The 26300-nt window shown below is 40.4% G+C and overlaps 1 protein-coding gene and 1 long non-coding RNA gene across 2 annotated transcripts in view; one reads left to right on the top strand and one right to left on the bottom strand.

The window, feature by feature from the left end:
- LOC105677279 (suppressor of lurcher protein 1) overlaps window positions 1-26300 on the top strand; it is a 225563-nt gene that overhangs the window by 26229 nt on the left and 173034 nt on the right. Inside the window, exons 2-3 of the mRNA XM_012375792.2 lie at window positions 1799-1865; window positions 18845-19025. Of these exons, the coding sequence (XP_012231215.1) occupies window positions 1799-1865; window positions 18845-19025 (248 nt within the window). The remainder of the gene's footprint in view (window positions 1-1798; window positions 1866-18844; window positions 19026-26300) is intronic.
- On the bottom strand, window positions 1097-2249 carry LOC136999486 (uncharacterized). The gene is made up of 2 exons (XR_010889896.1): window positions 1773-2249; window positions 1097-1451 (listed from the first exon to the last, which is right to left on the bottom strand). It is a non-coding gene; the product is annotated as an uncharacterized lncRNA (long non-coding RNA).

The following is a 26300-nucleotide window of genomic DNA, read 5'->3' as shown; positions in this document are numbered from 1 at the left end:
TTATTAGATTAGAAAAGAGTGTACACATTAATAAACGTCGCTGAGTGTGGACAGTGCGAGCGAAAACGTGGAAATTATTTGGTATATATTTTTGGTATATAAACGCTGGCAACGTAAAATTTAGCTGAAAAAATTCTTAAAAAATTAACAAAAGAAAGTAAAGATTTTTGTCGCAAACTATATTTTAACATAAGCGTGATGAAGTTAAATAACGCACGCGCGAGTAATGGAGCATTAATCGCGAGAAGCTTAACCAATTCGGAGTTTAATCGGCAATTCCACCCTACCCTGCATATCAGCCTGGTAGCCCGGTGGATGTAATTCGTCGGTGCACTTTTGACCCGCGCGACCTTTCGGCCCAATGCGACCTTTTGCGCCTATTTCGTATCTCCCGCAAAATGAGATTAATACCGTTCATCAGCGCGAATATCGGGTTACTATTTATCATGTCAGCAAATTGTGTGTTTGCAAAAATTGTATTTGATGTTCAAGTATTGTGTGTTGCGTATGTTTTGATCATACAATAAAAAGCGCTATTTTTCGCAAGCTATTTGTGTATATTTCTGCGCTGGCGTATAGCACATTGTCGAGGCGCGATGTGTACACATAAACAGGTGAAACATTTGACACTTTCCATTTGCATATCGACATAAAGATATCGCGCTATGGACTTTAACCGCATAATGATATTCATATTACGAACAATGACAGGTATCAGCCACATTTTGACCGTGCGAGTTGAAATTTCTCATTTGCATGTCAATATACAATTTTTGTCTATTCGCTTTATTAATTTTATTTATATGGCGTACTATTGTGTACATTTGCATCGTATGTATACGCAATGCAATACGCAAAACAAGTATTAAGATCTACAGAAATAATAAATTTTCGTTTGACAATCATAGAAAAACATAATAAAAAAATACTTGATAAAATTTTTTCAAAATATTACATATTTTTATATCGAGTAAAGAAGCAAACATTAGTAGAAATACTGAATATCTATAATTCATAGATGTTGCAATTTTAAAATTCCTTGCGATTGTTATTGTAGTCGAGCTGACAAATCGATTGATATTCGCGATACGTAGAACATCAGGCTTTTTTACACGGTAGTCGTATAGAGCTAGTCGAAAAGCGAGCTGTGTCCTCGCAAAAATTCAGTAGAACGTTTCTTGCACGGTTGCCTTTGTATCAAGCGTTCGTGCAGACTCATGGTGAACGTATTCTGATGCGCATGCACGGCAGGGTATGTACACGCAGAGTTCATTTGTTATCGGCACAATGGACAGTGGAGGATTGCCGTACTCCCCATGCATTTACCATGCATGTGCAGGGCCTTCTGTTTCGCACACGAAATACGCGTTTCTCATACCTGCGATGTACTTACCGTGTGCAATAAACGTCTCATGCTGATCTTAACCTTTAAATAGAGTTTGATGAAAAATCTGAAAATTTATATGTTAATTCATTGACATAAAGTAACTCTTGAAGTAATGACAAACGTGCTAACTATTCGTCAGCTATTTATTTGAAATTAAATCTTTGCAGAAAGATTCGAACAACTTTTCAATGATAACTATTTTCGTAATTAGGACTCCTATTAAACTTTCATTAAAGAAGAATCGATATCAAGTTTGTCAAAGAATCTGTATAATTAAAAGAGAAAATGTGATTATAATTTTAATTACGGCGAAATTTTTGCAAGTTTATATAAATTACTTAAACGATAAGCTGCAATAGATGTAACACAGACGGAATATACGCACCTACAAATATTTAATTCTGATTTTAGATGCAGAGAGCGGTGCTACTGCTCTGTTGGCTGCCGCTCCTCAACCACTGCCACGCCGTAAATCCAGGTAAATATATCGATTTATTTCTAAAACGACGACGTCGGCGAGCGTGTATTGCAGGCAGGCGGCGGGCGATATCCGTCGTGCTACCAGCTGCGAAATCTCGCGGATTCGTGCAAAGGGGCTAGATTTTATTATTCCGGATAGGCGATTTCTTCTTCGACCCGCTTTGGCGGAGCGGATTACTGTTAACGCGAACCGATATTGCATATGTCGGTTTAAGGATCCGTTATCGTGCGAACGTAAGCCGCATTTACGTGGCGCATCGGGCTTAACGTATAGCCGGACGTTAGGTGCCCGAACGCATTAGTATCCAGGCAACGTGTCCGACAAAAACAATGCCCCTGTTACCACGAGCGGCCGGCTTCGGCCAGCTAGCTGGTTCTGTTGGCGGAGTCACGAATTGCGAGGATACATGCGCCCCGCTTGTTCTCTCGTGTATATTACACGAGATATGGTCTGACTGCTGATAAATTTCATAGGCGTAAGATTAAAACAGGTGGGAGTATATAAGTGTGCTCACACAGATATGATGCATAAAATTAATAAAGAGAAAACAGGCCATGGTTATATGTTTGCCTATACATATGTATAAAAACTCAGCTGGTAAAAATATGACTATTAGTTCGCGAATATGCAAAAGAAGAATAACCGACCGGTATGGTTATTTTTCTGAAAATGTACACGAGTGAAATATCATTACTGCGTAAGATAATACCGTCATGGCACTAGTACGCATCAGTACGGGTCTTTTTATGTATCTTCACATCGAGTTATATGCGATTTTATTAGTGGCGCAGTTTATTACGCTTGAAACGCATATAACACTGTGCTGCACTTTGTCGTAACCAGCATGCATTTTGTCACAACCAGCATCAAGTCATAAGTGAGCGATTGTAAAAATTCGTATGAACGCTGGCGCTGTTCGGGATAATATCGTTGGTGCTCGCGGCCATAATGCAACCGTATATACACACACATATATTTGCATTTTCTTCGCATGAGTGAGAACAGAAATGACGCATGAGCGAAACGTCTACGAAAAAAAGTGGCGTTTAGTCATACGTAACGTATACGTCACATGACGACGCGCGCGCGCGTCAAATGCAGACACTAAATTATATTCAGCTTGATGGATTGCCCGGTGCGACTACTATTCATTGCTTTAGTAAGCAGCTGCAAAGTTGACTCATAAATCAGACATCGATACAATGTAAAATGTGCTTTTTCGAGGCACAAAGCGTCCGCGGTGATCGGATCTTCCATTTATCCTTTAATGATATGGAACCTGTGTAACACGGAAAGAATGCTAACGAAAGAACTTTCTCTATTACATGTCACAAGTTTGAAGATCTCTCATAAAACTTTTATTTCCGTGCCTGAAGATAATTAGTCCATTAACGAGCACAATTATTATCAAACATAACGTACGTGCTAAACTTTAAATAAGAAATTAAACGCTGTAATAGAATCCTTTAATTTTTAATTACCGCAGGCAGATGAAGATGATTAAAGTGTATTTATGCGAATCGAATAAACGTGGGCGCAATTTTTCTGACAATGGAAGAAGAGTAACGAGCTTGGTTATACACGTCGTATAACTGAACGTTACGCGGCGAGTGTATCACATTTAATTTGGTCGAGCGTGCCGAGCGGGCGGTATTCATTGCTTCGGTCGGCATCATTGAGCCCGTTACATAGATGCGTGCGCATCACACATGCGGTTAACAGCACGGAACAAACGACTCTTTCTCTCTTTTTCTCTTTTTCTCTCCGTCTCTTTATTTCTCTTTCTCTTTCTCTGTCTCTCCCTTTTACTCTTTTAGCTTCGTTCTGCAACACATTCTCGCGCACATGAACGGTGGAAATATTTCGATGGTTTTAACTTGTCAGCGTCTAGCAACCGCTCTGGTTCATCGAGCGGAAGTGCTGAAAATTCGGCGTTAGCCGGTACACGAGCGATACGTTAATTTCTCACTCTCGTTCGCTACTTCGTCACGTCCGAGCGCTCCGGATATCACGTTGTACTCCGCGGAAGCAAGTTTAGATCTAATCAATTCGGTCGCGTCACGCGCGCCAGGCGAATAATTTTGCTCAGTTTCCGCGGAAATAGCCTGAGAAATCTCGTCGTGGCTGCGAGGCAAAAGTTTGCTATTACGATCTTAGACCGAAGCTAGAATATGCTCGCTTTCAGCTTACCGGAAGTTTAATAATATGGCTCGTGGAAAGCGGCAAAACTTGGGCCCGGTCTATATCTCGTTGGATTTGCCCGCTCGTACTCGTGTTACACGAGCAAGTACACCGATCCAAGAGTAATATTCATTAAAGGTCCGACATTGCGAAAGGTACTTGTAAATTCTGGCTGCGCTAAGGCGGCATATTTAAGTTGTAATCGTCGTGCAATTACAAACTTTTCCGAGTTTATCTTTCCCTGTTCCGGGGCGGGAAGATGGAGGTACGCTTACGCGTTTAGATTTTCCGCTCGACCGTAACTAAGGCTACGAAAAACTGATACAGCCCGGGAATTGAGTCCAAGTGCTTCTCTCTCTCTCTCTCTCTCTCTCTCTCGACGTCGGTACGCGATTAGTACAAGTGTACATTTCGAATTTTCCCTCTGTTTTCGTACAATCGGTATTTCCTCTTGAAACTTTAGTATTTTCCAAGCGTGGCGAGAAGTGAATTATAAACATAATCATCCTGGGATTATGAATTCTCACCGTAGAGTATACGTGCGTCCTACGATGCGCGTACAGTGCGCGTTTTACAATGTGTACTACGCGGGAAAACGCGTGCAGTCGATGCAAGTATTGCGGTAAAACGAAATATTAACTGCATTCACGTAAACCGCGTTCTTGGTCGAATCGGTGCGATCGGCAAAAACAGTTTCGCTGAAAAAGGTAATCTTGAATTTCGAGCTCGTAAATCGTACAACTTGGGGCGACACGAGTATACTTTTAACTGCCTTTCCCAGGAACGCCGGCACCGCAAGCACCGTAACTCAATCGTATGTAAATTGCCAGCGGTGTAATCTCGTAAAGCGGCTTAACGTTACGACGAAAGTTCTGTAACACGCCGGGCTTGCCTAAAATACGCGATATAAATTAATGTAATTCTTTATCCAGGGTAACACCTGGAACGCAAAATCGATACCTTTCGATACCTTTGAACAGTACTTCTTAATCTTATCCGGAGACGACATGACTCTATCGATCTTATCCAACAGAAACTACGAGACCTGAAACCAGGACCACTGATTCGATCGATTAGCGATAGTGCGGTTTCATTGCGGCCTGCTACTCCAATTGTTTGATGACCTCATGTTGTTACCTAAGTTGCAGCAAACTTTATCTGGCTTTCGAGTGGTAATTTCGGTGCCAAACTTGAAGTTTATCCCTTGTGTCCGTCACTCTGAAAGACACCGCGATCGCGGCTTGAACATGTCACAAAATAACAATCTTGCTATTACAGTTGTATCGTTTACCATTTATTTTTATATTATTTTTGTCACAGTACGCGCTTTCCGCACAATTATGTTTAAATTCCGTAATATAATTATATCGTTCCATTTGTCTTTGTAAAATAATGATGAATTAGCAATAATGTCGCTTGCTTGCCACTTTTCCTCCTTGTCTTGTTGTGATTGTGGTAATAACAAAAGACGCTTAACGGTTGAAGAAACGAATAAAGATCCGATGAAATATACCAGCTGACTTGGTAGCCGTTGGTAAGCTGGGGTAGAGTAAAGCGCAAAGTAATAACGCGCGAAATTCGGGCATGCCAGATTTATCGCGGCAACACACACCACTGACGTGACGCGAACGGTAACGAGGCTCAACGACAGCTGGTGCACGGCCCACTTCTCGCGAGCGAGAATACGTATTATACACGACGTATCCAGCTTTCATACGTACATGACGAATCACGATAAGCATGCAAACTTTGATCAACAGAGAAGACTTTTGTTTGTAATCTTGAGCGAGCGTAACGTAAGATTTGTAAGATGACAACGAACAATTATTTCAATTCTTTTATATTAAAAGGTATCTGTCCTCTCCGGTTCTCTAACCGCACGTTTATATGCATGTGCAATGCTTTTGATAGCCAACGAAACACACGAACGATGAAACAGACCGTCTGTGCGACAAATCGAGTTGCAATAAAATCCTGTATATTAAAAAAAAGCAAGGCGGGGGTGGGGGGGGGGAGAGAAGTCGACACGTGCGTTTCGAGTTAAGTACCTATAACTGTTATACGTGTACATATATGTGGCTATCTCGCAGTCCTCAGCAAATATCCGTCACTGTGGAAATTCAATTTCAGGGATCACCGCAGCGACAAGATTAATAGTCGGTCGTTTCGCAAGTAAGTCGCGAAAAAATGAATTATTAACGAAAAACGGGAAACGACCGATACGCTGCGTAATGACGATGGAAAGTCGATACTCTGAATGAGTTACTCCTCTTCCTATTTCCATCTCGCCTCTCTTGGCGATATAATTCTCATCATGGTATGAATATGGTGTTACATTCGTAACTCGATTTTCCGCAAGATATAACGCTCTCCACAATTGCTTTACGATAGTATTACAACTCATATTTCTGTGTATGGAACAGATTAGATGGATTCATTCGAATCATTGCTTTTACAAAAATTGTAGCACAAATAAATTATTCTCCATTACTGAAAATCGATGATCGAAATAAGAATAATCTTAGAATTATATATAAATTGCAATATATCTGGGTGACATAAAAGTATTATAATAGCAAAGAATAACCTGCATGTACCTCATCTCGCCAAACAAGTACCGGGAATTAGTTTTCGTGCTCTTTCACGAGGACAGTTTCATTCTTCAAAAACCCGCGCAATCTTCCGTGTGACTGAAAAAGATGAACGAGGCGTTGGGACGCAGCAGTGAAATTCCATGAAAATTACAAACTTCCCCTCGACTTTCTCGCAGTCAACACGCTTTCAAAAATTAGTGACGTGAAATATGTGACGTGAAACGATTGTTGATGACTGATATCTTATGGGCATGTTCCTTTTAGTACCTTTTGCAAAAGCTTTGCCGTGTACGAAAGCGCGCATCGATGCTGACGAATAAAGGCGATACAAGTATTGCGAGATTCCGCTTGGTTGGATAGTTAAAGAAGGTTTCGCTATTTTCCGGAATCGCGACGGCGGTCTTCCAATCGCGGAACGAGGTTTCGTATGGCAAATCGTGGAATGGGCGGAAGAAGTTAAAGGGATGTAATGCGGCATCAAGGTAAAGAAAAGTTGCGGACTTAACGACAAACTTCTTCAAGTGTCTTGCTGCATCCGTTACCTTCGGAGGAACTCCACTTATATCATCAAACGTGACATTTTTACGAGCTCGCGAGTTCCGTCATAGCGTTTCTTTGAATAACACTTTGATGTTACGTACGTGCACCGAAACCAAGTATCGTTGAGATTCCACTCGCCCGGATGAGCAAAGAGTCTCCGGTTGCTATCGCGGTTTCCCAAGGATCGTCTCTCCAGACTCGGGGTTACGCCGCCGAGGTCCCGTATGACGCATAAACGCAAATGCTAGAGATTGGAAAGAATTTACGGTAAGCCGAGAAATAAATACAGCGGTTTATCTTTACATTCCTCAGCTATAGGACGCTGCGAATTTTAACAAGAAGACGAGCATACATATTTTTACCGCGTTTTCGAGATTTTCATGCGGAATTAAATATATTTCTCTCAGGATGAAACAGAAATCTTTTGCATAAAATATTATAGTTTACGCAGAGAGAGAGAGAGAGAGAGAGAGAGAGAGAAAGAGAGCGATGTGGAGGGGGGGGGGAGGCGCGCGTGCAATATTCCATTTAGTTGAATGCGATTAGTTTCCTCGTGTGTAAAGAACATTTCCGAGAAAAGGGATCTCGATTTAACGCGGTCAATCCGTGCCAAAGATATCTGTTTCGGATATCGCGTCAAGTAGCTCGCGTTAAACTGCTCGTCGCGTTATAGGCGGCATAAATTAACGCGGCACCGCTCTTGGCTTTGATTCTGACGGACAAGGGTAGTTGCTATTGTGGCTTTTGCAGATTGTCGATGTGATATCGACGTGGGGTTTGTCACGGCGAGCTGTCATTAACGGAAGAGGTCGGGTAGATCACGAGTGACACTGTAACCAGTTTAGAGCGTTTCTGTGCGCGTTGGTAATCATCCGATTGTATGTTCGGTGGACCAGCTGCTTTTAACGGACAGCTCTTGCATATACGTTGATGCGCGAAATCGGTCAATATCAGCTCTTTGTACGCTCATAGGAAACGCTCGGCAGATGTACGTCAGTCGGTTAAGCCATCTTGCTCATGGCAACGTGCGATTCACATGCATCATTGAAACTTCTATCAAACTGCGTGATATCGTAGCTGATCTTTTTCGCGATCTGATATTTTCCAACCACAAAACACATCCATGCTATCCGTAGCTATCACTCTCGATAGAATACTTGAATGCTTGTGCAAAAAGTAAAACACCGTATGCCAATACTCTTGCATGGATTTCGATATTTTTTTTTATCGATATCTAAAGAATGTAATCAATGTAACTCTGTAAGATTGTTCAGTTTGCAAATTGATAGACCATATACGGGTATTGAATCTGCTGATCGAAAATAATTGAGTTTTCGTCATATATTCTGTGCTTTAATTCCCAAAATAAAACGATAACAAGGTAGCGAATGCCGGACAGTGTTTTTGTATTTTTTGCTAAACCAATATTGCTATACGCCTGTGGCGGACAACTTTCTGCGCATAATATTTTATAAATACATTTGTATGTATTGACGCATATACATATATACTCGTCGCTGCTATAAATGTGTGATTATCGCCATATTATTATAATTATCATTTTTAGATTTAAGTTTATATGCATCGTATCGCAATCATAATTATAATAATCACACATTTATAGCGCCGGTATTATACATATACGCTAATGTTAAATATAAATGAATAATAATAAATAATAAATAAAAATCATTAATGGTAAATATTTGAAGAACGATAATGTAATACTTTATTTTTTATGAGAAAAGCTTAAAACAGATATTATAAAACGGTATCACATTCGGTAAACGTATATCTACAATTTATTTTCAAATATCTTTACATTTTACGTTATAGCGCAAAAAAAAATATTCTTGCGGTGTGCAGCGTCTATATCTTTTTTTTCACAGCGGGTACTATCCGGCTGTTATCAACCAGGAAGCTTCCGCCACGCGCATTCTCTTATGAGTCTTCTGTTTTATGCGGTTTATATCTATGCGACTGTAAAATATAATTTTCTCGTTACACTGTACTAAAAGAGCGGCCTTTCTACATAGTCTTCTGACGGATTGCTTGTATTATGTAAACGTGATAAAAGATGTAGTTGTTCAAAATAATCGTCACTCAAAAATGTTAAATGAGCGGCATTAAATATTACATTATCGCGCACAGAGTCCAAAAGATTAACGCAATATAAATTTATTATTGTAAACTTGTGTAAAATATTTAGAGAAATTTTGCGGTGGATTAAAACTTTTCGTCGGATCGTAACTGTTCTGAATATGAAAGGTACAGTGAAATAGCAATCGAAGTATATAGAAGTATAGAGAAGTATGTGAAAGTATATATAGAACAGTACATCCAAATAATATATCCGCGACGCGCTTGGTATCAAAATATTAGTTTTCAATATCGCGAAACGAGCTATTTCAAGGTTTACATATCAATAAAATATCTTCTTTTAGCCCGGCAGGTGCAGAGTGAATTTATTATTTGATGCAAAAGTTGTAATATTTCTGAAAGTGCGCTTAGCATCAGCAAGCTTCGTACGCTGTAATATGAAAGTTGTATAGTCTTTCCTGCATTATGCAGTTGAATCTAGTTACACAACCAGCTCGTTCGTTACCATCCTAAGCAACGAACTGGTCAGATATCTTTGCTCCCAGATCTCGTGCGAGAGAAATCTCCAATTAAATTAACTTAATTCTCTTATAAAGATTAAAAATACACAAGTATGCCAAGTGTACGATATTGTAGATATTCGTTTTTTCGTTTTTTCTTATTCTTATTGTGTCCGAAGCTACTAATGCAAACACGAAGGTAAAGATACGAATGCTCTCGCCGGTGCATACGATTCATATCCGAATACCGGCTTCATACACAGACTGCTGCAGGTGTATTCTTGATACAGCGATGTCGCGTAGCTGATATCGGCACGATATTCACTTTGCGCAGTTGCATTACAACTGCTTCGTCCTATCAGGCTACTAAGGCTGGAATTTCGTATGTCGCTAGCAGCACGCGCGGCATACAAATTACTCCCTTTACTTTTAAATGAAGACGCGACCACATTCAAAACATTTGTTTCATTATGCGGGTGGCCTCTCTCCCATTTTGTTTGTCCATAATCTGCCCTTTACATCAGAAGAACTGTAAATGAAAGTTCCGCAAGTGTTCGTGTAGTCTGTCGTACACAATTTTGCAGTGTAAGCTCGGTCAAAGTTGTGTCACTCCAGGATAATTGCAAATATACCACGATTAACTCCACGATAGCAAGAATTTTATTTGACTGCATAAAAATGCGATTGTTTCAACTTTGATAGCACTAATTAGCAGCTGTCGGCAAATTTAAAAAAAAATAATTTTCTTCATTTTTTTAGCTTAGTTATTTGCTAAAGAACTCAAAATAATTTGACATTTAGTATCATTTGTTACAAGTATGTCGTTTTCCAACTTTTTTATCCTGTTAGTTGTAACAGGAATGAAACTTTTTTTCTGTTTAAGTTAAACAGTTGTGAAAATGTCATACAGTTTAACGTAAACACGCTAACTAATTTACAATGTTTCTGAAGCTCAAATGATATTTAAACACAATAATTGTCCGACCCTCATAAATTTCTCTATCAATAGTTAATGTCATCCCGTTTGCCGAACGCCATATTAACGCGTAATCAAATTTGCGACTTTCAACCGCAACACTAACACGTATCTGTCTCAAATGTGATGGTGAATGACCAAACGGCATGGTGAGTGCCGATCCATCATAATGGTCGATCTATCCAGGAATAATTTCAGTGAGCTCATCCCACCCATCCCAATATTCAGCAAATATCTCCATTAAAAGGGGCCGGCATCGATTCACTGATATCCAATGCGTAGGATAACGGGAGCCGCGTTTGTTCTCTCCGAGTGTTACCACTAACAGTCTATTTATTCGTACGGTGCAACTTCATGTAATTGATACATGGGGTTCAGTTTGGCTGACCATGCTACTGCATCTCGATTCGCGGAAAAGAGGAAAAACACCGTGTTGTAACGGTGATAATACGGCAGTGCATCATATCTATGACGTAATGCACGATTTATACGACGGCTACGTCTACAACATTTTTCTCAATATTTCCGGCGAGCGTGTCCAGAATTTTTCACATTTTTCAGAATCGTAGGAGTAAGTGACCGCGTATATACAAATCGCATCCTATTCGTTTACGTTACATTTAACACCACGTGTGAAAATATTTTTTTGTTCGAATAAATTTCCGACTGCAAAAATACAACATTTGTTTGTAACAGATCATACTTGCAAAAATATTTTATACATAACAATGCCTTATTGTTTAGTTAATTTTCTATGATCAATTTCATATGAAATTTAACAACTTTACCAACCGTTACACAATTACTAACAATATTTATCTACATTGTTTTCGTGAAATTTAATTCAAAATATTGGGATATTGCGCAATGATTAATAGATCGTATCAAATATCGGAATTAGGGAAATTTGAGAATAAGGATAATAAATAAATATGTTTTTATATATTATCGCGTAACGATTTAGCAGTGCGCGAATGCGTGCGCCAATACTTTTAACGAGTGCAATGTGGTTTCCGCAGACAGTCAGAATCCATATTCATGGATTTTGACTGTAAACGCCGGTGTTTCAGGGATAATGGCAGAATTGTATACTTCGCCCATTATGATCTGGCTGAGGCCAGACTAAAGCCGAGTATTTATGTAATGCGGCCGTGTCGCCGTAATGCATGCATTGCGCATCCGTTGACACGGGGTTACAGAGCGTGTTAATTACTAGACGGTCGTTATGCGTCATAAATTAATATTTCAATTACGATTTCGCTAATGCCGTGTACAGCCAGTACGATTCGCGTATTACGGTCGTAGAAATTTTAGCGGCTAACATATAGCCAACATGAAATTGAATATAAATTATTGTCAATATTAGTGAATGGAAACCTCGTTAATCTTTGAGCGACCATTTCGATAATTCCTATGACACCTGCGAATTGAAGCTGCACTCCAACATTCGCAAGTATCTAACGGGAATAATTAATAAACGCATTGCCTAGATAGTGAAACAAGAATGCGGCAAACAATGTCACAACACTCTTATTAGTGCCGACCCGAAGCTTTAACAATTATCAGGGGTCTTTTACTAATGCGTATTGCGAAAACTCAGATTTTTCCTATAGAAAATTTCAACAAGTGTTAGAATGATTTATGCCATTTGAGCGGAATAACATTTTACAGTTCTCATTATATCGTTTGTATTATATACTTTTGGATAAACCTTGTAACGACCATATATATATATATATATATATATATATATATATATATATACACGTAAATTTACAAATGAATCCAAATGTAACGCGAGAGCACAGCAGCGATCCGTTGACGTCGCTCGCGGAAGTACATCAAAAATATTAAGATTAATGTTTAAACACCTGTTTGCGTAGCGCGGCGTTCTGCAATTCAAATGTGCTTAACATTTGCATTAGTAAAATAAAAAAAACAGATAGACACAGTTATGTAACTTTTGTTCGTATGACGCGGAGCTCGATCACACGGGACGGGAGACTGTTGCGGCTACATTGTCATTCCGGATTCATGAATAAATACCTGCTCGTGGCCATAAAAAAATTCTGGTTCACGAGAGTATCGCGAAAATCCCCGAGCCAATAGTAGATAAAAAAAACTGCTGGCACCACGGCTGTATATAAATTCTTGCTAGCTTGTTTGTGAATATTCTGGCCACCTGCTCCTAGATTGATATCCACTCTCTTGCACATCGCAGAACCTATCAAATCGGCATTGCGCGGGCCGATCCATAAAGAAGTGTCGATAGTCCAGATTACGCAATATTTTTTCTTGCGAGTTCCAGATGTACTGATTGTGAGTAACAACGTGCTACGACGTATTATGATAGAAGACACGTGCTGTTAAAAGAATCGAGGATCAATTCTGTCATTCTAATCTTTCCTCTTTTCCTTCAAAACGATTGGATGGGCGATGATTATTATTATTTACTGCGAAAAGATATTTTGATAAAATATAAGCGAAAAGTTGTCACAAAAATTGACAATAAATATAATATGTTAACATTTAACCAGGTTGTGCTATTAATGGAAAGTGGTCACATAGTTTGAAATTTAATTCGCAATAAATTTTTTATTTTTATATTTTTCTCTCGCATTCTGCATAGATATGCGAAATAGAAATATAACAATATGCAGAAGCCTTTTGCCAATAAATTTTACATTAGGTGTGAAGAATAATTGAAATATAAAAGCGGCTTTTAAAATTTATTTCAAACACGATTGCAAGAATAGCAGACACATGCAAGCGTGCGATGTGCAGTTGTTGTTGACATTGCATACATAGGTGCTTTGTTGATATATACATACACGCCAAAAGTCGTTTAGCCGGAACATTTATGAAGCGTACTGTCGAGTAAAAAGGGATTCAGTACCGACTGACCTCCGCTACAGCGAATGTTATTCGTTCAACGTAGGTGGATATATGTACGTGCTTGTGAGAGAATAAGCGATAGCATTTTTTTAATACATCTGCGAAGTAGAAATAGCACAAGCGAATAAAACTCGTTTTATTGATAAACTTGCCGATATTTGCTTGATATTGATTGGAGTTCAGAGATCTCTCTGTTCCATTTCGATAACAACTTTTATATATTTGCTAATTAGCATTTATACTTAAATATTAATTTTGTGAATATTTCTTTAATTTATATATATTTTTGTATCATTATATCAACATATATCAACAAAGCAAATAGAGGAAAGCGCGAGAATGCGCAATCGTCAAAAAGTATTAGGAATAGGAAATGCTGAAGAGAACGACATAATTTCGAAATATTTTTATTGTTTTTGTTTAACGATTTGAAATATTTAAAAATAATCTGCACAAACTTATTCGCTGTTACGTGAATCACTAGCGTAGCACGAGATCTCGTAAAATAGCACTTGATGGCCATAACCGAGACGGAAAGATATTATTAATTTATCTCGCACTCACTTAACTTTGTCTACTCTGCAATTCTCAAAGGAATAGTAGTAGCAGTCGCTTAAAATTGATATTTTCTACGACGTATTTTATCTGGCGTAGAGACAGTTTTCGGTCCACCACGATTATTATGGTTTGTAATAATATGTATAGCCACGACGTCGATAAAATTCGATTTTGCGATTACGACAATTGAATTTTTCTGTAGAATAAAAACTTGCCAATATAAGAATTAATTTTCCAGATGTGTATACAACGTAAGGTTATAGTATATTACAGTATGTTAGAGAAGTCCGCGCGCGGCGTGTAATAATAATTTGTGCAAATAGATGACGCATCGAAGAATCGGCCGTTTAAAAAGCAATGTTCAAAAGTACATCTCCGAATTAATTGAGTATGAAATTGTACTTTGAAACGATATTTCTAACCAGAAATAGTCAAGATATACCAAAGTCTCCCTGCTCCTTAGCGTGTGGTGCGCTTTTTTTCCTCATCTCTGCTTTTTTGTTTCTCGCTTTTTTTACTTACTTCTTTATCCGACAGCTTTTAGCAGAAGCCTTTCTGTGTCCACCGAGTAATCGCGTGATCTAAGTGTGGTGGTAGCCGTGTGCTTTCAGCAGATATCTGACTGCGCCGTACCATCCGCTGCATCGTGAAGAAAATCTCGAACCATCTGAGATAGATAAGACGTCTCATATAGATAAAGTGTACGTATGTATAGAGTGTTATGTATAGAATATCTCAATATATAACATTAAAAATTGTACATACATACACACACATTCATATTGCATATATAAATGATTATTTTACAGCTATAAATGTTCCGTAGAGAACAATTTGATTTGTCGTCATTTCTTCTCAGAGGTTCTTAACTTTCTATACGTATTTGAGTAACTAAACTTTAAATTAAAATTCTTTTAAAGCTAAGTCTATTTTGAGCTTTAATCTACTTCAATCTTTAATCACTTGTAACAAGAATTATTGATAATTCGATATTAAAAAACCGATTATTTTCTTAAAGTTTGGCTTATTGCATTTGAAGCCAAATTAGCATTAGTGGCACTTTAAACACCTTGTACATTTACGTCTGCATATACATAAATACATATATATATATATATATATATATATATAGAGAGAGAGAGAGAGAGAGAGAGAGAGAGAGAGAGAGAAAGAGAATGGGAGAAGGAGAAAGGGAGGGAGAACAGAGTTTCTCTCGCTTTTGCGGAAACTTCCAAGTTCCGATACCAACAGCAGCTTGCCGCATCAGTCCGAATTCAGAAAAGTCAACTTGTGGCTGGAATTGAGTGCTAAGTGATTTCTGCTGTTTCCGGCGCGACAATAATATCATTGCCGCTTCTTAGTGTGGCGTCTTGATCTTATATCTTTGGTATTTGTGTGAGCGTCGTGTGACAGTGTAGATCGAAGAGTCGTGGGAAGACGTCCTTTCGCACTTCTCCGTGTCACAGCTCATGGATCACCTGTCGGAGTTCTCACAGTATATTATACTGCTTGAGGAAATGCACTCTGCCATGCGAGAAAAAGATCACATCATGTATCGATAAATAGTGTCAATCTAAAAACGGTCTAATGCGCATGACTTATAAGTACAACTTTATATTTTAGGAAAAGAATAGAAAATAAATGGGATAAATAAGAGCATTGAAAGATGACATTTGAAAAGATTGCACAACTGTATGGAATGTCACATTTTCAATCAATACATTTTCAATTAATAGAGTTTTATTTCTAGATGGAAGTATCAAGATTGTATAAAAGTCATTTTTTAACGTTCAAGCACGATCCATTTTGTAATGTCGATATGACTGACTGAATATTCCTATAGGTCGTTTATGTTCTACGCGCGGACAATCGCCACATGTTAATTATACGCTGCCAATCTGGCAACACATTTACGTGAGTCTGTTGTTAATCGTATGCACGTTTTTCCCCTTTCGCGGAAAAGCCCATCTTTCCTCTCTAACTATCGCGAAGAGCCGTCTTCAGTTATAAATAGAGTGCAACTTGAGGATACTCGAGTTAGTGCCGGCATGAACGTGACTGAACAATGATGTCTCCTAGTGTTTTAGAGCGGCCCGGCGTCCCACTTGAACAGCTAAGAGGCCGTAGTCGCTTTTAACATTGTACATGCTGCTCTTGGCATGTATCGTACATACGTTAACGTACATGTGTGACGCGAGAGGAGAATTAATTCTGTCACCACTTAAAATATTCTCCAGGTTTCTCGGACGAGGTCGCTATGCCAGCATTTTTGTACACGTGCCTTTGGCACCTCCGCATTTTAATTTCTAACGCTGCACGGCAATTGTTACGCTTTAATAAACTTTATTGAGTTGCTTACTTAATTTAACACGTGGAATAACATGATAAAATCACAATTCAAATCTTGTCGCCAAATTTATGATAATCCTGTCGGAATTAGAGATAATGGAACTGCTAACGAATATCTACGTAGAAAGATAAAGAAATCGTATATATGAGTATATTAAGGGCAAGATGAATAACATTGATAGTAGACACTAGAAAATTGCAAATGTCACAGCGTGTCTTATGAGGTAGTACAAATAAATTCAAGTATCACTGCTACGTTTCACGCGATGGGTCGCTTGGGTGTCCTTCCAGTTGTAGAAACCTTTATACAACGACACGGAGACGAGAAGGCAGGTCGACGAAAAATGCAGTGAAAACGTGGGCGAAAGAGTGAGAAAGAGGAATCGCCGGATGACGAAAGAGCGAAAAAAATGAGAGAAAGTGCTTGCTATGGTTAAATAGAGAGAAAGATGGAGCATGAGGAGAAAGGGGAAGAAGCAAAAAGAACAGGTCGTTTTTGTTAATTTGCTGAAGACGACCCTTCTAACTTGTGACTCGCGCGGGGCGATTAATTCGCTACGCGCGAAATGCGATATGTCCTTTCGTCGACGCGCAACTTGCTCCACTCTTCGCGTCTCACTTTTTTAAACGGTTTCGACTGATTAATTGCGTCACTATCCTTATAAATTGCTTTGTTTGCATTAGTCTTGCCGTGCCGAACGAATGCTCGCTAATGGATGGCTTCGGCTGGAATAATCATTGCAAAGCACTTGCGCGCCGACAGAGACGAATCGGGAGGATAGCGGTGGTGATATTATCTTGGATAAATGATTGTATTCGCATTAACGAGTACCGTAATGATTCACATTTTCCTTGCCATTAACGTGATTTTGCGCTTCACTGTACATTGTTCGTAAAAAGAAAAAAAAAAAAAAAACATTTTACACAAAGATATTATATCAAAATTCGTTTCATTACAATCGAATATACAGGGCCAATTCCAGACCAATCGCGTATCACCCGTTAATAGCGAGTGATCTTTCTCTCTTTTTTTTCGTAACAAAACTTTGTTCTTCTCATCTTTTTGCTTTGATTTAAAATTTATAATGCACTAAATATGCACAATTTTTGTAAGATTTTCGCGTTATTTTAACTTTGAGAAGATTGCGGAATGTTTCGCTTTATGAGCGCCGAGAGCATCGCGGCATTTGCACCACAGTCGAATTTCAACTTGCCCACACAGTCGGCTCTACACACCGAATCGCTTTATTTTCTACAACAATGGTCGCACAATAAACCGGTATATTACACACCTCGGTACACGTACCACTGCGGAATAAAAAAAAAAAAAGAGAGAATCGCTCCCTCCCTCTCTCCGTATTACGCCGAGTTACGGGATACAATGGGGTCTCCAAAGCATAAAACTGGTTGAGGATGTTCGGGCTTTTGTACCGGCGGTATAACTCAAGTGTCATGCCATTATTTAACCATAGATACGACGGGTCTTTGCATTCTCCCGTGTATCCGCCCGCCCGAGAAAACCCACTGCGACCGACTAACGTAAAAGTTAATTGAAAAACAGGAAATTAAATTTTCGCTATTCCCAGTCGTGCGAGCCGCGCGGCTCCTCGAATAATAGGAGCCACGTCGGCTGGCCTTTGCCGGGACTCCTCTATAAATTATCGACTTGCTTAATCATTCGCCGTCTGATTCGTCGAATGCAGTTTGGATAAATTTTTGTCGCGTCGAAATCCCACGGGAGAAAGGGGGCACCGATTGAGATGACTCTCGCTAACGATTATTAATCGCTCATTTTTGACCACGCTTATTCGTTAGCACGAGAACGACGTTTACCACGTAAATTATTATATGTTCCTCTGCGGAATTCTCTTCGCTCCGAAATATCAAACTTTAATTTAATTTTTTGACTTTGATACCTTAAACGACTAGTAGTGCAAAAACGAGGACTCTCGAGATCGACGAGCAGACAGGCGACTTCATTTTGAAAATAAGAAAACTTTTCTCTCACGTCTTTCTCCCTGGAACCGGTGTCAGATGGTGAATTTCATTATCGATAAGGCTCGATATCTACGCTAAAATCGCTCAGGGCCGAGACACGTTGCACGTCTAGGACAGTTTGCGGTGTCGATTAGATATGACTTGTCGGGCACGCTGTCGAATATTATCGAAACTTTACTTATACTTGAAACGTTACTTCGTTCTTCCGCATGTCGCCGTTACTTTTCCCTAACTTTTCAGCTTACGGCATATGACGTTTACATACGACAATTCTTTTCTTTGCAGGTTGTTCTTGTGTTGTGTACAGCAGCGAGGACAGGCCTCAAGGTGGTACTTTTACATCTCCCGATTTTCCCAAACGATATCCACCGAACATCGATTGCCTTCTTTACACATTTATTGGTCATCCAGATGAGATCATTGTTTTAACGTTTCATCAGTTCAACATTCGTCGTATCTGGCCTAAGTAAGTGACATACTCTATATTTGGGGAGCAAACATTTGAAATCTCTAATAGCATTTCTTTTATATTTTACATGTTTACGCAAAGGCAAATTATATTACGACGGCATAAAATACGCAATATTAATGTCTGTTGAACGTATGACATAAATTATATGGGGAAAACCATTAAATTTAAATATTTAATTGATGCATCCACTCTCAACTGCTTTTTAAAGGAAATAATATGGACAGTTTTTAAACGTTTGCTCCTGCTGAATTATTGTACATTGCCACAGCAATGCAATATTAACGCAATTATAACGCGATTTATAGATATTTCGTACATGTAGAATTTTGCGTTATACACAATTTCGCGTAGAATATAATGCGCCGCTTTTATTGATTATAATTAGACATGCAGTTTCATCATGCACGACACTAGCAGGCAGCATTATGTTAGCAAATAAATTATCCATGCGCAGTGACTCGGCGTGCACCTAATTCGGGCCTTCCGTTGTCCAGTGGAGTCTATTCGCGGTTGTCTGCCGCCAATGGAATGCAGTCTGTGTTACGTATGTTAAATTATACCGTGATACGGTCGCGTGGATAGATCCGTATATATACATTAAGGACACATAGAGAAAGCGTGCCAGAGTTTCGCGCATGGCCGGTCTATAGTTGGTGGACTGAATGTTGATTTTCATATGCCAACAGTTCCACTGCTTGAGAAAATCTCTAGCAAACATTGTTCTTAATGACAATATGTAATTTTAATTACATTTATGTGTGTGTATATATATATATATATATATTGCGAAGGAATTCTGATCAAAATATATTTGAATGCAGTTTCCTTACTAAAAGCTTAGCACTCGAGATCTTTGAAACATAGTAATACGATTTTATGGCGTTTACACCATGTGAATCTTATAACTGGCGGACAGCAAATTTTTTTTTAACAACTGGTCGTGTCATTAATTTGGCAGTGATTAAATTCTTAATCGCCGATTTCTTTTTCAAAAAAGTCGTCTCTCTGCGTATCTTTAAATCGACAAATCATTTTTTATCAAAACGAGCGAGATTCGTCAATTATTGCATAATTCATAAAAAAATAGCATTGCTGAATTATTGAAAGTTTACGATAGAGTTAAAGTCGACTTGTTCAATTTTTTATATTGCAATGACTTTGCGAAAACACTCGGAAATTTGTGGCGTAATGACCATTTCGTGAAATTGAATTCGAGATGCGATTCGTCCCAAGGTGAGAGCAGAGGGGGTGGAGTAGCAGTGACTTATGGCACGAGTCCCGGTAGTACTTGAGCAAGGCAGATGGTAGTAGCCAATTTGTAGCGCGTTACGTACTTCTGTTACCTGAGGGAAAGCGCGACGGTGGTGCACATGTGTAAATCGTGCATTGCCAGAGTGGCCTGGCTAAACTTGCAAGCATGTTTCATTGCCTGTAAGAGGAAGTTAACGCAAATAGAATTTAATGAGGATTCTTTCTCACTTCATGATGGCAAGTTCCAACTCTAACCACATGCGTTTCGGAAACTATGTTTGATGTCGTGTAATAATGATTATGAGCAGGAGTCGTAATAGCAATATGAGGGAAAATATAGAAAATTAGATGGCAGGTTGACGTCCTCCGAAACGGCTAAATGTGCTTTAAATTTAGCTTTACTTTAATAATCTATGTACATTCGTCGGGGATTTCTCGCGTTTCTGCGTTCTCGTGGAATTTACGTTGCGCCTGAATGCAGTGTTTTAGGATCTAAAACGAGCGTAAGTCCGTTGCAGCAAGACGTTTACTTCACCTGTACCACAATTTATTGTAGGTAGAAATTTAACGTAGAGAATCCTTGGTAAAAGAGAAGCTCGGACGTAAAATATATTTTAAGTACACATATCAAACATTATAGTGTACTGCATATTTAACAGTTAGCGAAAAGCATATACATATATGTATTTTTCTAGCATTGAGATTTTGCGAGATTACGTTGTCTCTTTAACGATGTATACATATGTGTGTATATTTTTTTAATAATGAATATTTATGCGACAGATATTTAATATTTTATGATATATTTTCAAAGCTGCAATATTGGCAATGCGTAATTCTATGCGCACATTTTTTTGTACAAGAGTACACTCACTTTGATTAAAAAATGTTTCGCAAAGCCACACGGTAAGGCGTTCTTCCGTAAGCTCGAAGCTCGTTCGCTTATATTCGCCGCGCGTCAAGTCCCACGACAGTGCGGATAGGCAAAGATACCCTCTCTTCCACTTCCGTTGCATGCACACCGGGGCTCTGGCGTGCCTGATTGCACGACGGTCGTGCGGCGTGTTCCCTTGACACCCGCCCGCAGTAACCTGCCAGCTCGATTGCAGCCGTAACGCGGGATGCACCGGGACAACGGCGTTTCCCAGGCCGCGGTCGCGACACCGTTGCGCCACGATGTACATTCCGCTGCGCCAACCCCTTTCGCGTTACCCCTTTCGCTTATATTGGTACTCGTGTGGTGCTCGTCGTGTGCGCATCGTCCTTCACAAATGCAAATAATAAACAAGTGACGAATTAGTTATCTTAAAATTGCTCCACGAATGCCAATGGTCTTTCCGAGAAGAAGAGGAATTTATTTATTATTTCCAATGCTCGAAGATTTCATCACCGGTCGAGCATTTCGCTTTCAGTTTAGATCTCGCGAGATCAAATAGTTTGGACTCGACTTGGAAAATGTTGGACTCTTTTGTTCGAACCGTAGTTTAAGATAACGGCGTGTTCGCGCGTAGTGGGGGTCAGTGAAGTCATGTGAGAACAGGAAGAGTAGGGAGAGAGAAAGAGAGATGGTAGACGGGTTGCGAGTTCAGGAAGGAAGTTACGACGACGAGAAGGGGAGATGTTCCTCTGAATACATCGGGGTCGCGTCTCTATGGTCGGAACAGATTTTATTTTCTCCGCCAAACTCAGTTTCTCTCCCTACGAGCAGAATATGAATCTACTCTTTTGTGAGCCTGCGGTTGCACTTTCCTTCTAAATCCGTTACCCATTTTTGCGGCAAATGTAATATCACCGATGTGTCGATTCGGACCGGGATGCACCGTAGCGACACAAAGAAACTTTTAACGACAAACCACGTGATCGGTATGATCGATCTGTGGGATGTTGAAAAAAGAATTCAAGAACCCCCCGCGATCGCTCAAGCTGTCAACCGATTCGCGACTGCGATCGCTTGTGCTTCGTCGCGATGATCGTTGCAAGCGCCCGCGGCGTTTATGTATGCAAATGCTCACAGCGGAATTTGTGCTGTCGCGCATTATGCATCGAACTGCGACGGGGTCACGTCGACTGGCGGAACTTCCGACAGACAAGACGGACCGTTGGAAATGCATGGCAAACAATCCGGTAATGCGCAACGCTTCGCGAAACGTAGCCCGTTTACTAACGCGCTGTCCGTACAAGTCGCTCGAGTGATCATTTCGGCAGTTACATCATTGTCAGTTACAGTCCGTCGGAAATTTCCGCGGTTGGTTTTCGAACGCTCGCCTACGGCTACTGTCGAAGTATCCCCGAGGAATGTTATCTCCAGAGAATCGGCTGTTGTTCGTTAATTCAGACGCACACGTAGACAAAGTTCCAATTGCCTAATTGCACGCGATTTGTTCCGTTAACTTGAAATTTGTGCATCGTTTCCGGATAAAGTTTTCCCACCAGCTGCTATTTATTTTATTCACAGCTATCGTAAATCCCATTTCTTATTGAAAATCTTATTTTTGCTTAGCATTTTTATTTAATTGAAAAATTTTTCAGAGGTTCAGAGAGAGAGAGAGAGAGAGAGAAAGCGCGCACGGGAGTACTGCCAAAGTCGGTCGCGCTGATTATTTCTGTTAAATCCCGTTGAAACTTGTTGGCAAACGTAATGAAGAAAAATCTTGCTCCCCTTTCCATGGTCGAGCGACCGAGTCTGTCCACGGTGTGGATTAATATTTTTGCGAAAGTGGAAGTTAGTTGAGTCTTTTGCACGCGGCGCGCGCGAACCTGATCGTTTATGCCGAGCACGCGCGCGTCGCGTCCTTCGGGTACGCTTCTTGAACGAGATTCTATTTACAAATCCTCCACCGTCGGCGGTCATAAATCGTTTCGACTTCTAAGGGCTGTCCAGAACTGTGCGCCACGTTCGATATTGAGCCGCCTATGGAGATGACCTTATTAATATGGCACACCAAGTGCAAGACGATCGTTTACAGTGTGCCGCCTCTGGTGCATGTCCTAAAGCTTAGAAAATCCCTCGGAGAAGAGAGGAAACTTTGGCTTTATATCCAGGGGCGCCGATAGTAAGCCGCTTCTCTTACGAGTTATATACGAGCAAGAGATACTTAGCTGCAATACTTGAAGTTTGCAGGCAAACTAAGGATCTCCCGGATGGATGCTCGCGAGTTGTAACTATTAAATGAGCGGGCCCGATATCGGCATTTGTTTTCTCAGCAAAATTTCAATACCTCACTGTCGACAGCGAGAAATCAATTTCAATTTCAATCAAGATACATACTTGCTCCAAGACGATACCACCATGTAGAATCGTAGGAGGGGCAAATGTCATGGACGCGTTTCTTGACGCTAACAGCTTTGGAATTACGCGCAACTTTGTTCGCTTAGCGCAATTTCACGCAACGCGGTAGTCAGCGGGCTATTTTGGCGCCGGTATGCGGCAATGCGGACGCGCAGAGACGAGCAGGCAGGGGTGGCGCTCAGCGCCGTTGTTCCGTGTACACGGAAACGCGCGACCACTCCGGAAGGAGAGGAAACCTCGAGTTTGCGGCGAGCCGGCAGCGGACGATGGTGCGGAACATTGTAACATCGGCTTTCGTAACGGCCCGCGCCGAATACCTAGCGGCCGAGCCGGTGTAGGAATTATACTTGTCGGCCGCGTAACTGCTGAGATTAATTATGTGCGAGATGAAATTCCTGGACCACGAGGTGTGACAATTGGAGAACGGCTCGTTGCCTACCCAACCTCGAGAATCAACCACTGGCAGAAACTGTGGGTCTCCTCGCTTCGCGCGAATTCTCTCCGCCCGCCGTGTGACCTTCCGACTTTGCCACTCGGAGATTAAATTAGCCGGAAGCGCACCGTACGAAACAGCCGACAAACACTGGGATTCGATGGAGTCGCAAACGCGATGGGATGAAGCTTTAAAATACCCCGACTCTCGAGTTCGTACTCCAAGTTTCTCTTTAATTGTCATGAATATTTCAGCTTTCCGCGGACGACGTGGAACAAGAGGTAGGATTGGGATCGCCGGACGAAAACTTTGCTCTTTGGGTTCGTGGCGGTTAGACGCCACTGTGAAGATATCTTTGTTCTTTCCTTCCTAAAGGTCACCATTATCTCAAATTACGGACGGTCTGTTTTTTCAGAGAAGTCCTTAGAGAAAAAAATGTCAAAAGTCCAAGAGGATGAAATGTTGTAGCAATGTTACAAAACTCTCCTTAATCGCATAATACGTTTCCTTTGTTATTGCTTCGTGGATTACTTACTGTTTCTACAACGGCCAAATTGATGAAAGAATATCGTAATCACGAACGCGTAACATTTGAGTCTGCTTAATTTGCAGCAAATTTGCGCGAACAATATCGTCGTTAAACATTCACCGTCACAGCCTACGAGCACATTGCTAGAACGGGCATTTGAATACTCACTGAGATGATAAATATTATACACGCCGTCCAGCTCCAAGTCCTGCCGATAGTATCTTCAATTAACATAAATGCAACATCGTTGACTTGATGAAATATTCGAGGTAACGACAGCCGCCGAACAACTGCGCGGAGGTTTGACAAAGTCGGGCAGACAAAGTTTGCCTCGAAAATGAATGGCGCCTCTAATGTTGGAAAAAAAGTGCCACGAGATTCCCTTTTCATTGAGCTGAGAAGCAGCGCGCGCTATACGTCATTAATGGTGAAACGAATATGGAAATACATATATGATCGCGCGCCCTGGTCCACACGACTACATAAAAATCGGTCGAAGGTAGAAATATTTAGCAACCGTGAAAAAAGAATGGATTCGCTGGAGGCGATCGTTTGTGGAATAAAGGACGTTTCGATGACAAACGTTCGCTCGCATTCCTCGACCTTCCGCTTTCGCAACTGTGCATAAAGCAAAAATGACGGAGGCTGCATCGAAAATTGCTACGTTTTTCTATCGTAACAACGTAGAGAGCGAATGTACTAATATTGTAAAAAAGTAATTTTATTTTTTAAGAAATCTGATTACAGCATATCGATCACATAAATTTAACATCATATCAGCAACTTTTATATATTAAATTGTTTATATGTTTGCTATATATGTCTCTTATATCACACATTTTGTACGTTAAAATTGTAGAATACAACGCTTTATTTTCTTTGTGAGATATTGTTATAATGGGCCAAAAATTGAAACGTTGTTTTGCGCTAACATTATTTTCCGTCTGTAATACTTTTTAAAATATGCAACCGGGTCGCTTTAGTGAAATGTCGTATAAAGTGAAGTGCTTTCCGCGATGTCTCCAACGAAAGGGCACTTTACGCGATTAGTTTAATATCAATTTTTTCCCAGAATATTCAACGTTACCTGTATTACGCGCAACTTTTGAATTTACGACGATTGCGAGCGTTAAAGATTTAATACATCGAAAATTTTCGGCAGAAAAGCATTTGACAGAATTTAATGGTGAAAAAGAGGGAGTTTGACTGTGCCACGCCATTCCGGCGTGGGCACATTGACGATAAACCGTAATAGTTGAAATAGATTTATTTGCATGTCTGAGGTTCTTTCTTTGAATTCCGCGTCATCCATCACCACACATAACAATCACTCTTTTCAAGTGTTGTGCCGCGCGAAATTTTTCGACGATGCTCTCGTCACATATCCTTCCGGCCACTATTTAAATCCGCGTTTCATCGCGCCGCGTACGTTCTGTTGACGTAACGCGTAGCATCTCACAGCGATGTTTACTTTCCATCAGGGGCCAAAGCGCGCAGGCATTCGTTATTCTGTTCGCGGGACAGTTTCCAATTTCCGAGGCTAGAGTCATGGCCGCTTTACGTGTCGCCTTCCTTGATTCGTCCCCGCCGCTCTTGTAACGTTGCGAGGCCGCCGTCGTGATACGTGCCGTATCCACGATGATTAACCATCCCGCTCTTTCCGTAAGGGACGCGCGCGCGAAACGCGAATTAACGGAGCGTCGGCCTTCTGATTGCGCGAGTTCCATCGCAGTCATTTTTTTTTCTCCCGCATCGCTCCCGGAATGA

Source organism: Linepithema humile, chromosome 4, assembly GCF_040581485.1.
Source record: "Linepithema humile isolate Giens D197 chromosome 4, Lhum_UNIL_v1.0, whole genome shotgun sequence".
NCBI classification, from domain to species: domain Eukaryota; kingdom Metazoa; phylum Arthropoda; class Insecta; order Hymenoptera; family Formicidae; genus Linepithema; species Linepithema humile.
Note: the sequence above shows the minus strand (reverse complement) of the source record. Positions and strands in the feature narration are given on the sequence as shown.